Here is a 16,672-nt window from a genome sequence, read left to right on the forward strand (position 1 = left end):
AGAAATATGTCATTCACGGTTTAAAAAAAAACAACAACAACTTTAGTATTCAGCTAAAAATAACCTTCTCCTGTCAAGACCTCCTGTCCTGCCTGACTGTAGAGTACGGGCAGAAAGACCAAGACCAATAGACCCACCAAATATATCGGAGAGAAGGTGTGTGTGTGTGTGTGTGTGTGTGTGTGTGTGTGTGTGTATATATATATATATATATATATTTATTATTTTTTTATTTATTTATTTATTTATTTATTTATTTATTTTTTATTTATTTTTTTTTTTTGACATTACAGTATGTCTTAATTATGCTGCCATAGCTTTACATAGAACAATAAAGTGCCTGGAAGGTTTATCTGCAGCGGCCTTTCGAGGCCAGGTAACAATGGAGTAATGTTTTCCTTTATCCATAAAAAGGGAACCGAAGCCAAATTCAGGGACTGTAACCAAATCTCCTGAATGCTGAGTGAGTGGAATGAGAAGAAATCCACCAAGTAGCTGGTGATATTAAACAAGCAGGCTGAGCACGGCTGGGAAGGGAATCTGGGCAACGGTCTTTGGCCACAAGATTTCCAGTGAGGCAAAAGCTATACATTCTACAAAGACTGAAACCTCAGCTGCAAGTTACTGGAAATAATTTCAGGTTACAAGCCAGGAAGGCAGCTATTTCTTATTCAGTCACCACAATATTTAATTTGGTCTTTGTCAAAATCTTTGAGTTTGAAAATGAAAATTGATTCACTGAGCGGAAATGTTTTCATATGTTTTGTGCATATATGTGTAAAAGCAGTGAGTTCTCCACAGGGCCAACCAGGGGTTAAGTGCCATTCTCCAAAGTTTTACAGCTGTGGTCATTGAGAGAAAGGAAAACTGTGTCTTTCGCTCGCTCATGCAGATTTTCCAATAGTTTAGTTTTGCAGATCTCATCTCAGACATTCGCTTTTGTTACAATTGGGTTGCCACCATTGGGCAAAAAAGGTGTTAATAGCGATTCAACACGAATGTGCGCCCATTTCTATGTTCTTGTTTCTTTGTTTCAACAGTACCGCTGTTATGTCTGGCTGCTGCACATGGCGCAGCCAGCGCCCACAGCCAGAGAGAGGTGAGGGTGGGGAAGGTCAGGGTTGCAATCAGATGATTAAAAGCAACCTCTAGCATCTGTGCTGGAAGACGTATGAATTAATGATGGGGGCAGCAGCTGATCAGAAATTAGCTAATGGAGGAGGCGGAGTCCCATGGGGAACCAGGGTCCCCCAGCCCAATGTGAAGGGGTGGGGGGCACCAAAAGGGTTGAGTGTGCAGTTCCTCAATTGTTCCTCTATTCCAAGGAATTGCCTGAACCCCCTGCAGAGGAAGCCAAAAACAGACTTAAAGCGGGATGGCCTGAAGGCAGCAGCCTTATCGGTTCACGCTTAGACAACAAGACATGTGGGTGAGTAATTCTCAGTATTGGCATACATCATTCTCATAATCAAAGGCCAACTTTCTTAAGGGACAAGGTCTGCAAATCATTTAGCTATTAATGATTCATATAAAACAAACACACAATACAGCAAATGAATAACATCATCCCTGTTGTTTGATGTGTTTTTCTTGAGGTGTTTCATTGAACAACATTAACACTTCAGCGGGGGAGGCCAGTGTGTGAAGCTTTACATGTTGGTGCATGTGCTTGTGTCTTTGTCTTGCAGTGTGTACAGTATGTCTGCTGTCTGTGTCAGCGGGTTACACAAAACCTCCCCCATCATCCTCTGATTCTGCTAATCTGTCGTGCTGCTAATGAGTATATTGAGGAGAATTTGCATAACAAATCATGTCTTCAGGAGCACAACACACAGAAGAGGAACAGTTGACAGTCTGCCACATAGTCCTGCCTTACATCCTTATCCTGTGGGAACATATTTCCAAACAACCGTTTTTCCAGCAAGATCCAAGGGCTAGCATGATCAGGTGCTCAGGGTTGTGACACGTTTTACCAATACACAGGGTTAAATGATGCCATTGCAGAATGTATGATTGGATTTTCAGCAAAACTTCATGACGCAGAATATCTGCAGTCCTATTTGCCATTCCTGTTCCTGCCGATGAGCTACATACCAAACCCTTCCTACTCTCATCTGTGGACTGGGTCGCACAGAGGGGATTGCAGAGATATTCCAGGAACATTGCTCATGTCGACGAGGACACGTGTCAGATCACAGGTTAACCATTCCTGTTACACTTCCTTTGTATTTACGCTGTCCCACAATTATTGCTGTGGTTACTTTGGATCCTCCTGTATTGATTTATCATTTTTGAGCCACGCTACGTTGCTGGAACAATTAACTGTCCAATCAGATGACTTCAAATCAATTACTCATGAAGTTACAGATCGAGTAAATTTGAGCACTGATGGTTAAGATGATACAACCTTGGCCTGACTGACTGACAACAGAGTTGTGTAAATGCTGTGCCGTTTTTGAAACTTGAATTGTGTTTTGTCTTTTATGATTCTAAAGGAAGCCAACATGTAGAGTCTTGAATACGTGGTTCATTCCTCCTCATGCGAGTCTTATTACACCAGTCTATCATCGCACAAAGAAACCCTCAAACCTCTCCACGCACACACATACTCAGATTTAATGAGACAGGCTGGGAATGGGTGGGAACACTAACAGGTCATGACTGTGGATTGTGCCATGCTGTGTTGTTTGCTTCTGTTACACACCAAGGTGCCAGTTAGACTCTTCAGGCAATGGCAGTGAAAGATCATGTAGTGTGGGCTGTATACATAAACACAGCAGGGTGGTTGTCCTGAAATTACAACTGCGCCAGCAATCTAATCACAAGGCTGGCAACAACATTACAGCTTTTTATATATACATATATTTTTACCTCAGACTATATTCCTTTGTGTTCTTGCAATGTGTTTAACCTACACTCAGAGGACGGTTCAAGTCAGAGGCATACATACTCCATTCTGTAATAGGCCGCCTCCATGCGCAATAATCATAGGGGACTAAAAAAGGAAAGTCAACATCTGGCCTGGGAGCAGTAATCACAGGTTGGCTGTTATTAAGCTGCCAGACGAGACCTCTGAACTGAGCGGATTAAAGCTACACTCATTACCAGCTCACAGTGTCTGTCAGGTAGGGCATCCAAGGTGAAGGCCAAGAGATAGTTATTGTGAGAGGCTAAACGGTGACAAACAAGAACTTTAATTTTACCCGGTTAAGTATTCCAGACAAATACTCTGCACACGAATCTGCTGGGATGATCTGGTTTAGAGTTCATCTTTACCTGCCGGTGATGTGCACAGGCATTAGTGGGCTGCAAAGACGAGACAGGACAGTCGACCTGACATGGCAACATGAGCCGACCGCAGAGACATTCTGTCAGACTCTGTTATGAACAACTTATCATTCAGAAAGCTCTCTGGTCTTTCTCTCGCTCGACTACAAATGTCGAGATGTGAAGGGTGGAGTTTGACATCTTCAGACCAAAAATTCATACTTGCTACATAAACCTACAGCTAGCCAGAAATGTTTCACTTAGCCAGCTCAAACCCCCTGTAAAATACTTATTTGTAGCCTTTGAAGCTTTTCTGTATCCATCCAAATGCATATATTTATTTTTCTGCTTCAAACATAATTTCTTTCTGGGAGTGGATGGTGATATCGATCGCCTACTAAGAGCTTCACGAAATGTTTTTAAAGAAAAGATTATAAATGAGCTTAAAATATCATTTGAGCAGCTCTACTTCTTCAGGGCACTTCAGTAGAACAAAAGAATTGCGAGACACTAAAGAAGGGTTTACACTCAGATTGCTTTATGCCGCTGGAGCGAGCCTTTGATGAGTAAATGTGTCTTATTTCTAGCTGCTAATATGTCAGACCTGCAACAGCCTGATGGCCCATCGGGTTGACCCCTCCCTCACCTAAGGTCTGCTGGGGTTCAGCTTCAGCCCCCAGCTGCACGGATATCAGAATGGCTGGTAAATATATTTTCTTACCTTCAGAGAGGTTATGGTTAACTGTTTCCCCACACTTCTTTACTGCCAATGCTTAGTTAATGTGCGATGCTGAACATGGCAAGAAATGGAACATTTTCTTTGATTAAGTCACAATTTTTCTCAATAAAGTCAACGTAACATGAAAATACTACTCTCCTGAAATTTGTTTGCCTGAACTTCTTTGGACTAAAAGCTCATTTAGATTTCTGTGTTCCCACTCTTACACTGAAGACAGCAAGTATATTAAACAATGAGTTACTGCTTGTACAAGTCCAGACTTAACTCTCCACGGCTACATACAACAATTTTTACTTAACGTTCATTGACGTCAGGATGTTTTCTTTTATCATGGTCTTGTTCACATGATAAATTAGTGGATTGCCCAAGTGCTGTGAGGTGATTTATATTTCAGAAAATGACACACCCGTGATTGCTCTGATACACAGACACACACACACACATGCACACACCCAGATGCATGAAGGGAAGGAAGGATGGGCGTTCAAGAGTAGACTGGACATCATCATTTTTACGAGCAGTGTCTTATGAACATACTGACTACAAAAATCATACCAATTACACGGAGAAATAGTACATTCTGGTATATATTTATATTTGTGGTATGCTGTACAGTCAAATGAGAAGATTGATAGCACTCCAACATCTGCCCATTAAATGTGGATCTAGAAGGAGCAGTTGAATATAAACAGGAGCTTTCTGGCTTTTCTCAGATGATGCAGTAAAAATCACCTAGCCAATCTTAGTGGTTAAGGCACTTTGTATTGTTGACTGACTTAATACGAAAATCCAAATGCAAACACAACTCAGGCTCAGCAGTAGAAATAGTCCTCCATAGAACTGTAATGTTTTTTGCACATTAGTTTTTGTATTTACGACATGAAGATCTAGCATGTTTTGTAAAATGTCAAATGGCCATCATATCTACCCAGAAAGACATTCCTCTGTCATACAATTTTTACTGTTCGTGGAAAGATGAAGGTGCTCCTTCAGTTAAATCACTGCAAACACTGGCAGAGTTCAGCAACTTAACAAGTTAAAGCTTAAATCAACAACATGGTGTCAGCAGGAGGCTATCACAGCACTGACCTCCCTGTTTGTCATCTCGCTGACAGACACAGGTCAGGTTACTGATTGAAGCACTAGAAACGCAAACACAAGGTAGCAAGCCGAAAGAGAAACAATTAAGGCAGAGATTTAACAGCTGATTAGTTTCAAAGTAAAGTTTAAGTTAAAGGATTCGAGTGCAGAAAAATGTCACATCAGAAATTTCAAATTCAACAATGAGCTGTGGTTTTTCCAAAGCTGAGTTAGCGCCCCCCCACACTGAGAAGCTGTGTCACTGGCAAAGGATTATCTGTGTTATTTGGTGTGTGGTCAGACAATGGCCATTGGCAATTAGTCCCAGTGCTCTTGTGACAGACTAAACTATCTCCAGACTGTACCAAAGCTGCAGGAGTTCTGCTGACGCACACATAAACCACTGCCTTAATAATACTGCCCTGTGTTCATAAACTACCAGAACCGTTAATTCATCTAAACTTCTCAGCAACACTGTTTGAAAATCCCCTTGTTTGGTAAAACGATAAAGCAAAACAACAAAAACAAAAAAACTGTTAAGTTTATTAAATGTTAAGACAGCTGCTTAGGAATGCGTCACAGGAATGCATAGCCCATTAGCCATTTTTGTAGCCTTCCTTCCTTCCTTCCTTACATCCTCAATTCATTTCCTCACACACTTCCTTCATACTACTTTAGCTGTCTGCATGGTTGGAGGTGAAGAACCATGATCTCAGATGCTCTGCTCTCTTATGTGGCAGCTGGAGGAAGTGACAACTGGTTAGAAAAGACTCTGCCATCACAAACCAAAGGAAAAAAAAAAAAAAAGGAAAAAAAAGCTCACCACCAGGAGCACCAGGGGGGCCTTTCTCATATTACCCTTTTCACCAAAGAATGCTTACAGGGCATCCAGAGCTGTGATCCCAGCTTCAAAGAGCCAGCACATTGAGCTGTTATGGATGTTTCAAAATGGGATAGAGTGTGTCTATATGTGTGTGTTCGTCTGTGTGCATGTTATGGTGTGAAATCTAAAGCCTTGGCTGCCCACACTCTGACTGACAGGCGGCCATGACTGGGAATTTCAGGGGTCAGGGTTGGGAATTTGGGATTCCCTCTGTCAAAGTATGTCTGAGGGGCTGGAATTTGGTGTGTAATGCAAGGAAGGAGTTAATGAATGTGATGAGGTTCCTGTGTGGCTTTACAGTCTGCAGCAGCTGCTGCTATAAAGGAACTGATTACCAATTTTAGAAATGCACATTGCTGGGCTTCAGCTTCAACAGGAGGTTTCATGAAAACATGATAAATCTAATTAGTGCTGTCGTGTCTGTAAATGTGTGATTGGATCTGTGATGTCAGTGTTTTCATCTGAAGAGATAAAGGGGGAAGAGAGATAAATAGAATAGGATATCTAGGACATATAAATATGTTCTCTAATAGACACACACATCTATTTGTGGGACTAAAAAGTATAATGTTCACATTCCCTGACATACTAGGATGACCAAGTCCGACAGCCTGACAAGATGTCTGGCACACTCAAAGTATTTCTGTCCTTGGGTGGCATCCATCGGCGGGACGGATTGGGTGTGGAGTAAGAGCAATGGCACTGAAGGCTTTATGGCATTGTATTAGCTCGTGAGAGGAAAGGCGACGCCGATGGACAGGATGGGGCTTCAGGATAAACCTCTGACTGCACACCCTCCGACCTATCACTTTTCTCAACCAATATCTCTGACCTCGTCATCATATGTGCTAGCACTAGATTTGTTCTAAGCATCATGTGAAACACATGCAGGTCAGCGTTCCTTTCAACAGACCAAGCAGCTGTCAAGAAAAGATTGATTAAAAGTAATTAATCATGCCATATTTATTGCATTGAACTTGAGTTCCCTGCGTTACATTTACTCCTTCTCTTACTTCAATTCCAGATTTCCAGCTTAATTAAATCCTCAGTGGTAGTATGGTGGCATTCAAAAAGCTGGCTTCAGTCCATGACCCAATAATCACTGAAAAACCAGAGCAATCCATCATTTATTCAACATAGAGGTGCATATAGGGGTGCAGCACCCAGCGCTGATACACCTATACTGAGAAATACTTCTGCTGTTGCTACAGACAAGCAAAAGTGACACATTCAGACGTTCTCCTTTAACGCTGCTGATTTTCCTTAAACCATCATCCTCTGACAAGAAACTATTGAGTCCAATCCAAAGCGCTGCAAACTGTTTCAAAACAAATTACCATCACTCTGAAGAGTTTTTTAAATTTAAATAGAATTTAAATTGTTGTCCGGAGGAACGGCACCATACTATTGAGGCACCAATCACTCAGTTCTATCCATCTGTCGATTACCTATACCGCTTATCCATGCAGGGCTGGGGGAGCTGAACACAAATCCGGCAGACGTAAAGGCCAGGACAGGGTGCAACCCAGACAGGTCACCAGTCTATCTCAGGGCAAAGCAACAACCAAACATTAACACTCACACTCAGACCTACAGGCAATTTAGAGTCCACAATTGGCATAAACCTACATGCCTGGACTGTGGGAGGAACCTGGAGCACCCAGAGGGAACCCACCGAGGCACAAGGAGAACATGCAAACAACCAAACCACAGAGCTGCAAATCGGTAAAAATGACAAACATGGACATTTTGAAGTGATTTCAAAATATCCTTCTGTGCTATTCTAATCATAGGCATCTGTCCCTGTGCAACTTGTTTAGCTATTACAAAGACAAAGAAAGATACTCATTAATGGTACGCGGAGATAATAGATAGAGATAATTGCGATTGGAGCTGCTCACATCCCAATAAAGTCCTGAGTCACTCAGTGTGGAGGTGCAGCCATGGCTGATGCTGGCAGTACAAGAGCTGATTGGAGGAACCATCAGAAGAGGACACACACACACAAAGACTTAGCTTTCGTGTGTGTGTGCCCTCCTCTGAGTCAGAAGGGGATGACAAATCAGACCTATAGCCAGTCTCTACATTATGTGAGTGTGTTTGTGTCTGGGTTGACTTTAAGATTACACATCCAAACCTGCATGGGCACACACTCAGCATTTACAGGCAGACTCTGTTGGAGCCACAAATTAAAAGTAGAAAACACTTTTTAAAAGTCATTCTGAAGGATACCTCAGAGTATGTGGGTCCAGTCTGCCCATAAGGAAATTATGTGGCAGAATCTAAGGAGGGTTTTTTTTTTTTAGGTCAAGCATGGCAGTCGTACTCATGGAGTCCTAACTATAACTGCATCCTGTGGACCAGCCCAAAAACCGGCACACCACTGTGGGCCTGGGACAGATCCGTGGACGAGGAAGCATCACACTCACATCGGATTACTGTAAGATAAATAAATAAACAAACAAAACTTCTCTTTTATTTTCAACTGTAAAGTAAGTGAGGTATGTCCAGAGGCTAAAACACATGCTGACCTGAAAGCTCAGAAAGGCGCACAGGACAACATGGGAAAAACAAAACAAAGAGGCGACGCACTCCCAACAATAATCAGGGAGTCGCGTTAAAAGCGGAGAAGCCAACACAGCAACATTGGACGCGTGTAGAAAGTGAGATAACTGACCTCTAAAAAGAAAGTATCCATTGTGACCGCTGTTGGACCCTTCGTCCCTTTTGTAGTCTGAGTTCAGGGTACCACAGCTGAGGAGGAGGTGAGGAAGCTGCGCTCAGAAATGATTTCCATCCGCTTCGTTAGCCTGAAATGTTGAAAAGTTATTCTTCCCCCTCGTCCTGTTGGCTCTGGAAGTCAGCAGCGAGTCATTGTGTGTTCCTGTTTTTTAGACACTTGAACCGTGTGCTGTTTTCCTCGGTGTCCCGGGAAGCCGCTGTGTGGAGCTCGGCTCTTTCTGCTGTCTACTTATTTCAATGGACCCGGCACATTAGGCGGAGGGGCGGGGCCTACGGGGTCAGGCCCCTCCCCCTGGCATACGCCCTCTTTGTGTTCATCCCCATCCAGCTCTGATCACCTCTGAGGATGTGCACGTTTCTCCCACTTTAATACACCTTTACCGTTTATTTCACACACGGATGTTTAAATATGGAGCAAGTGCACAAAAAGGGATTGTTTAAGATCAATTTCTTTTGGCATAGCAGAGTCACTCCTGCGATATCCAGACTTATTCTTTTGACTTCCTCCTTAGGGAGAAGAAACTGGAAGGAAGGAAGGAAGAGGAAGAGACAGATCAGGGGCTTTGGTCGGCTTTGTTTTAGCCTGTGATTGTTTACCCAGTGATGTGGGTCCCAGGACATAATATGCACTTCGGATGTTATGCAGAAAGGACTGGACCGGTCTCTTTGGTTGGACCAATAGGTGAGGCTCAAGCTGGAATATAACAGAAAGTACTTTCTATAGCCATTGTCAAGTGGCAAATAGCTCCTTAGAGGTGTACGTAATACGTAATTTTTCACTGTACTTTTTTTGCTCGGCTGATGCCAACCAACTGCATGTTAGAGGTTTGATTTCTTTTCTAGGAAGGTATTGAAAGGGCCATTTTTCTGAAGTCTCAATCATTCCCCAGAGTTTTTAAGCCTACAGCATCATCACTGCACACAGGCTAACCACTGAAAACACTACCATACCCCCTGTCGATTTCATTATGACCTGAAATGCATAGATTTAACCTTTGACCCAAAGCCTAAACCTATGAGACTTAAACATGATAACAAGTCACACTTTTAGCCTCTTTTATCTAATTTTGTTTTATTTGGTTTCCTGGCATAAACTGAAGTGTGTTTTTGATTATATCATGGCTCTCACCAAACACATATGAACCTCCTGACAGTGAGTCTCTATGCTCATCCAAGCAAAGTTTAACAATATAGCAGCTAAGTAAACAGAGGCTGTGGAGAGAAAGTTGAGTGCCTTGTAATCAAACTTTGCTGAAGATTGGTCAGGTGTATGGTGGCTGCATCTGTGTGTGTGTGTGTGTGTGTGTGTGTGAGTTATGAGAGAACTTATACCGGGATTTCAATCTCACAAGGGATTCCGGCACTTTATGATATTTCCCGTACAGCCTATTATCTTCGATCTTCTTGTCCTCTATTTGAGCACCATTGACTTTATATTGGGTCACGCCATTTCTGAAATTTGCTTCCTGACAGAATACAAGAAGGAAAATTGTTTACTAACACTTTTTATCCTTCTGCCACAAAACAGTTGTTCCCTCCACACAGCTTTAAAGCTAATAGTGTACACCTTTTCCCACCAGATGGGTCCTTACTGATACACTATACAGTCATTTCCACTGAACAACAGGAGATCAGCCACTCAGTCTTGACCTGTGGATAAAAGAGAACAGACTAATACAAGTTCATCTGTTTGCAGTAGGCATACAATAAATCCAACCCAGAAAATTATGTTGCGGTTGTTATGCAATCAGTGTTGGCTGTGCATCTGATAATAGAGAAAAAAAGGCAATAAATAGGCAGATATGGTCAAATGATTTATTTCATCAGTGTAGTTTTTCTTCTATTGCTACTTTATTTGTAAATGTCAAACCTTTATTAAAAATATATTCCAACATGCACAAATGAAGCACATGTAATATAATGGACAGAGAACATCCTTTAACAGACCACAGTTAAAACACACAATCTTGCAAATTCTTTTGAATTTATCCTTGACCAAGAAGGTGGACTAATGGGATTTAAGCTTAATGTGGTTAATTAATAATTCCTAATAATGAGGACAGAAGCAGCTTTTTTCAGGAAAAGTCCAGTCATTGTTAATTTGTTACGGTAAAGACTTACAGAGAGTAATACTAGAAAAATCATTGTGCTAGTGCCACAGCTAGTCATCCACTCAGGGAGCTTTTGATCATAGCACCAGTGTCAGGTATCTTGTCCTCTCAGAATTAAATGCTGTGATTCACTGCAAAGCTCTACAGATGATCCAATATACATTGGTGACTGCACTTTGGTGAAACTTACTCACTGCAAGTTTTACTTGTTTTGATTCAAGTTGTGTTTTTTTCTTAGTCTTCCTAATGACTAATGGTGTAGAAGATATTTAGTAGAATCACATATCAGTATTACACCAAATTCAATTTAAGCACACTGACATTTTTTCAAAGCACAATTCTATGTAACTGTGCTGATTAAAGACATTTTGAGTTGAGACTCCAAGTCAGAGAGTTTATAAATAAAGATATGAGAAGTGCATTTGTTGCTAGTTGCAATGGTAGTGACCTTAGATTTACCTCAAGTTGCCTCTTACTTTAGGGTAAATGTGTTTAACTGAATATAACTGTGTTTGAAAGAGGTTTTAGAATTGGTGGGTGGTAATGGGCAGAAGAAGTGGGTGTTTTTGATATAAGAGCTAGCCTACTGCAGGGAACTGTTCACATCATGTCCCAGGTGATTTGACCTTAATCTTAAAATCAGAGACGAATGCCAGATCCAAACTAAAGTAGACCAGCTGGTGAGGATATTGAGCATTACACATTCCCCAAAATCAAACAATAGTGAAAGAGCTGCTTTTTGAATCAACTGGCAGGCCATAAGTGGATTGTGTCTACCTGAGAGGACAAAGAGAACAAGAACAAAACATCCATTTGGTCATCAAGATCCCCAAAGGCACTGGGGGAAGGGATGAGGATCACAGACTTGCTGTGATTTACAGTGGGCTGGTGCACTCATCTGTGGAAAACAGTCATGTAGGTGAAGTATGAGCAATGCATTTTAAAGCTTGTTTAATGCTAACGCTAGTTCAAAACAGGAGAGCCGTGACAGCAGGGGGAAAAAATCAACACTTAAGAGGAAAGCATCCTAAATTTTAAGTTTTTAGTTTAAAAAGCAGAACACCATTATTACATCTTTTGAAACAGTGTGATGTGATTTTATCTCAATGACATCATAAAATTAGTGGAACATCTGATCCTGAGATTTAAATTTTTTACTGCTAAGTGCAACTTAAATTATGAAGCTCCACTGACCTTTACACTTGCTGTTAGCATCAGAGCGGAGGCAGGTAAACTAGGTAATCATAATTTAATGCATGTCAGTATTTATGTTTGCATGAAATGAAAACCATGAGCAGATGTCTTTTCCTTATGGAGGACAGTTATCAGAAATTCAATCTACAAGAGTAACAACGGCAACCAGAAGTCTCTCCTTTCTATCATGCTGGTGACATTTACTTTACATGTAAAGAGAAGGCAAAAGATAAATGGAGTAGGGTTGTTCAAGGAACATGACAACATGAGTGTTTCATGTTACAAGCTGGAGAACGAAGTTTGTTAAGGCAGGGCTGGACGATCTTTGGCGCCGCTTCCTGCACTTTATAGCATGTGGTGCATTTGTGGATAGATCTGTGGGTTTGAAAATGGTGCCCAGCCGCATGCAGCAAGGCCACAACAGACAGAGCCAGTCAGAGTCAGGCACTGGATACACCTCACATTTGAAAGATTAACCACTTCCTCTAAACCAATTCCACAGCAAAGAGGTCATATGACCATTTCAGATCAACTTTTGTCATATAAATGTTGACAGCGTAAAAAAAGACATGTGATGGCCTAATGGAGGCATACAAAGAGTGACGATCCCCTGTCCGCGACCAAGACCTCAGGCAAAGTCATCGAGGTCAGGTGAGGGATCCTTTTTCAGTTTCTGGTCAAACAATGGGATCAAAAATAGGTCTAGAGGTCCCACTGGCTGAGAATGATTGTTGGTTGGGTTTTTTTTTTGGGGGGGGGGGGCAGCTATGAGCTGTTAGTCACAGTTAGACCATGATGATCATTTAACTGGAGGTGGTTTGATTATATGAACCTCAACCATCCATGTATTATTGGCTGAAATCTGAGTGCCAGCTTACAACAAGCACAAACATTGATCCACCCTCAGTAACATCATTATGGCCCCATCTGCTTTTTTAATGATTTATCCTCAAAGTCACTGGGAACACTGTCAAACTTAACAAAGTCAAATGCTGACAATCCAGATGCGGTATCCAGTTATTCATTGGAGAATTATTACACATTTGTACAAAGATGTGAAATTTGTAAGGATTCTTATTACTGAATAACACTAAATAAACTGATACGAGCATTGCTTCTTAGTTTTTCAGGATGTGGACTCTCTCTCCTGTGTCAGAGAAGCCGTGTAATATTGCACACATCTCAAGAACAGAGCAAACAGAAAGGAGGAGAGGGTGCACAATTGATTGTATGTGATGCAGTTTAGTTTTTTTTGTTTTTTTTTAAGAAGGATGGGAAGAGGAAAGGAGAAAACACTCCGGTAAAAAAAGAACATCTAACAATATAACAAAGGTGATCCGATCTATATTGAATCACCCTTGCTGGTGATGTGGCATTAATGTGTAAATGTGGTCGATGATAAATTCTGGTGCCACATTTATTGCATTATGTGCCTGATCCTGAAACACAACACGGCCAAAAGGTCGCCCACTGAAAGCATTACTGACACCCGTGCCAACAATATTGTTTTTTATGACCAAGGCTGCAAGACAAAAATAATCTCTAACCAATAACAATTTAGTGGATTCAGTTATTCAATTGTTCTGATTCAATAATAAAGATCTATACTGTGCATTTTTGTTGTTGTTGTTGTTTTTATTTACATCTCATAAGATGCTTATGAAAAAAATGGAAATTGAATCTTCAAATATGTATTTCATGGAGCAGAGAATAAACAGCATACACACTGCTTGCAAGGTATTTGTACATTTAGTCCTTACTATGGTCAGTATCTCTCAGCACTTGCATGGGAATGCTAATATTTTCAAATAAGAACTAGGCAAAGCTGAGGTCACTGAGACTCTCATTAGATTTGTCGGTATTTAATTAGAAGCCAAAGGTGCTGCATGACAAAATAAGGGGTCGCCACAGACAAAGCCAACGGGAAACTGGTAGCACTAAATGATTATTGTTTTAAATCTTGTCCAAACCCAATTCTTAGATGTGGAAAATTGTTTGGGTTAAGTGAAACATTTGACTTACGGATGATACTTTGTTTCAGTTTCATGGAAAGTTTCATGAAAATTTCACGGGACTATGCAGATTTTCAATCTGAGCCAAAGCGACGGAGTAAGCAGGGAAAGATTCCTCGCTGACTGTCAACATATAACCAGAAAAGGAAGGGAGGGTGAATGGAAAAACAACATTAATGACTGTGGTTACTGCCACAAATACAAAGCCTCTCCATCAGCCATGATGGATTGAACTGGATTTGAATCCCTGCAGCAAGGTTTCACAATGTATCTCACCACAAGCATTCCTCCTCTGAGTTAGAAGGACCCCAAAGGCATACCATACCTTCTTTAAGGCTGAATGAGAGCCAGCTCACACACTTCCCATGCTCCCCCGCATTGCTAACTTCCTGTTTGTTTATACGGCTTCATATTTCATTGCTCCCACAGTGAGATCACATTCTAATATATATTTAGTCCCATCTGAAGCTAGTTTAAGTAACCTGAAAAATATGCCAAGGATGCGAACAACTGCCAAGTGAAATCAGTCAAAAATGCTGAGCAGTGGACTTTTATCATGTATGTTTTTGTATGTTGTCTTGTTCCTTAGAACAATTTATTCTCACAGTCTAGAGTGTAATTCTGTGTGAGTCCAGCAATGACTCAGCGGTCATTCAGAGCCTGAGAAAGCCCAGTGGGTACATTCCTCATAGTATCCTGAGCTCAGAACTGCTATGGAGACCTATGGGGAAATCTGCAGTCTCATATTATATGATTCAGCTGCTTGAATCATCAGCATTTAGTTGTCCCTGAACAGTTGGATCCCTAATAACAGAGTTTTACCTTATATGTTCACCTTTGACTTCGACATTCTTTGACATCAAAACAAGCAGACATGATAAACAGCATTAAAAATCTATAATGCATCTGGTTTAAGATGTTGTTAACCTATTGAATAAGATAAGTTATAAACCTCAACTTTTTGGCATTAAAAACAACTGCACCTGTGATATGTATAATGTTGAGTTGCGTTACGTTGCCCAAAATCTTTGCAGTAATAATCAAACTCAGAGAAATCTGTTACTTCAACCAAAATATTATATGTATATATATAATTTTAACATCAGGGATGCATGGCTTTCATTTTAGATAAAACAAAATACTGGACTGCGACAGCTTTTAAAGATAACTCTGAGTACTCCAGTAAAAGATTTTTAAATCTGAAAGTTAGTCATCAGTCAACATTTAATGGCTTATGTCAGCTAGGATTGGCTTCTGCCCCTTGGCTATCCTGCATGAATAAGTGATGCGGATAATCGATGGGTGGATGGCCACATGATGATTAGTTTATAAGATTGCCCTGCGTGCTTTTGTAACTGCCAAAGTAACACATTACTCTCACTCACTCATTTTCTACCGCTTATCCATCAGGGCTGATGGGGTTGCTGGAACCGATCCCAGCTTAACACATTGCTGAACCTGCAAAATCAGTGTAGTGGAGTAAAAAGTACAATCATTCCCTGAAATGCAGAGTACTGGAAGTATAAAGTACCACATGGAATGTAAATACCTAAGGAACTAAAATATATAATATAGTGCAGCCACTAGGTACATGTTTCATTGCTTCACACAACCTGCCAAGGATGTTCATACATGAGGAGGTATCATGCAGCAGAGCAGAGTTTGTCCATTCACTGGCCTCTCCTTTAGTTTATCGGTTCTCTTAATGTAAAAAGGTGTAAATTGGTTGAGTGCCCCTTTAATGTCAGCTGTTCCAAGTGCACTGTATTTCCTGGAGGTGAGGGCATGTGGGGGCAGGGGTATGTAAATGCACCTGCTTCCACCAGAAACAACAAAGAGGGTTTATTCTGGGGAGGCAGTGGGACAGAAGGGACAGTTCAATCTAATTACAGACTCCGGGGAGATGACTTCACTGAGGTGACGCCTGAGCCCAGGGTGAGTGTGTTTCTGCTTTCACGTCACATCAGGGGAAGGCCTCTCCAATTACAGTGGGCATGTCTGCTGTCTCTGTACCTTCATGTTGGAATTAAAACGGTGACTAGAGTGTTTCTCAGGTTAAATTAAACATTTTGGAGTCATGGGTTGAATAGTGAGTGCAACCTAATTGTATCTGACAGTGCCTGTGATTGCAGTACAGGGAATTAAAGAGTTAAGGTGTTTGTATTAGTGTAAGTCACGTTCTGTAGACTTCCACTCTTGCTATAGCGCCTCAGTAAATGGACTTGGCCTCAGTGCATTAGTCACTGGAACTTTTTGCGGTTTGCACATCAATTTTCCGCAAGCTAGGGGGCTTCAGAGCTGAGATACTGTTCGGCTCTCCTCTGGCACCATCATGGTCATAACCAAATTACAAGCCCTGTATGTAGTTCCCCCCACTCATTCCCAGGACAATTAACTGTGTCTGACTGTGGACTAATGAGCCACAGAACTCCAGTAGTTGTCCTATCTGCCGCTGGAATCAGCTGCCATTAGCAATTGTGAGCACTTACTCTGCGACAACAACCACTTCCAGCACTCTTAAAATGGAGACTGACGAATAAAGAGGCACAGCAGGAAATACAATTACTGTATAGAAAATCAGTACTACACAGCGAGGGGAATTGAAAAACGGAGTAAAAGCATCTGTGAAAGGAAGATTCGGGCG

General features: G+C 41.3%; 1 protein-coding gene across 1 annotated transcript in view; it reads right to left on the minus strand.

The window, feature by feature from the left end:
- The window catches only part of myo10l3 (myosin X, like 3), a 49,539-nt gene extending 40,630 nt beyond the window's left edge, over positions 1 to 8,909 (minus strand). Inside the window, exon 1 of the mRNA XM_029530155.1 lies at positions 8,647 to 8,909. Coding sequence (XP_029386015.1) covers positions 8,647 to 8,667 — 21 coding nt within the window. The 5' untranslated portion in view covers positions 8,668 to 8,909. The remainder of the gene's footprint in view (positions 1 to 8,646) is intronic.
- Positions 8,910 to 16,672: the final 7,763 nt, after the last annotated feature.

The sequence above is a fragment of the Echeneis naucrates genome, chromosome 21, assembly GCF_900963305.1.
Source record: "Echeneis naucrates chromosome 21, fEcheNa1.1, whole genome shotgun sequence".
NCBI lineage: Eukaryota > Metazoa > Chordata > Actinopteri > Carangiformes > Echeneidae > Echeneis > Echeneis naucrates.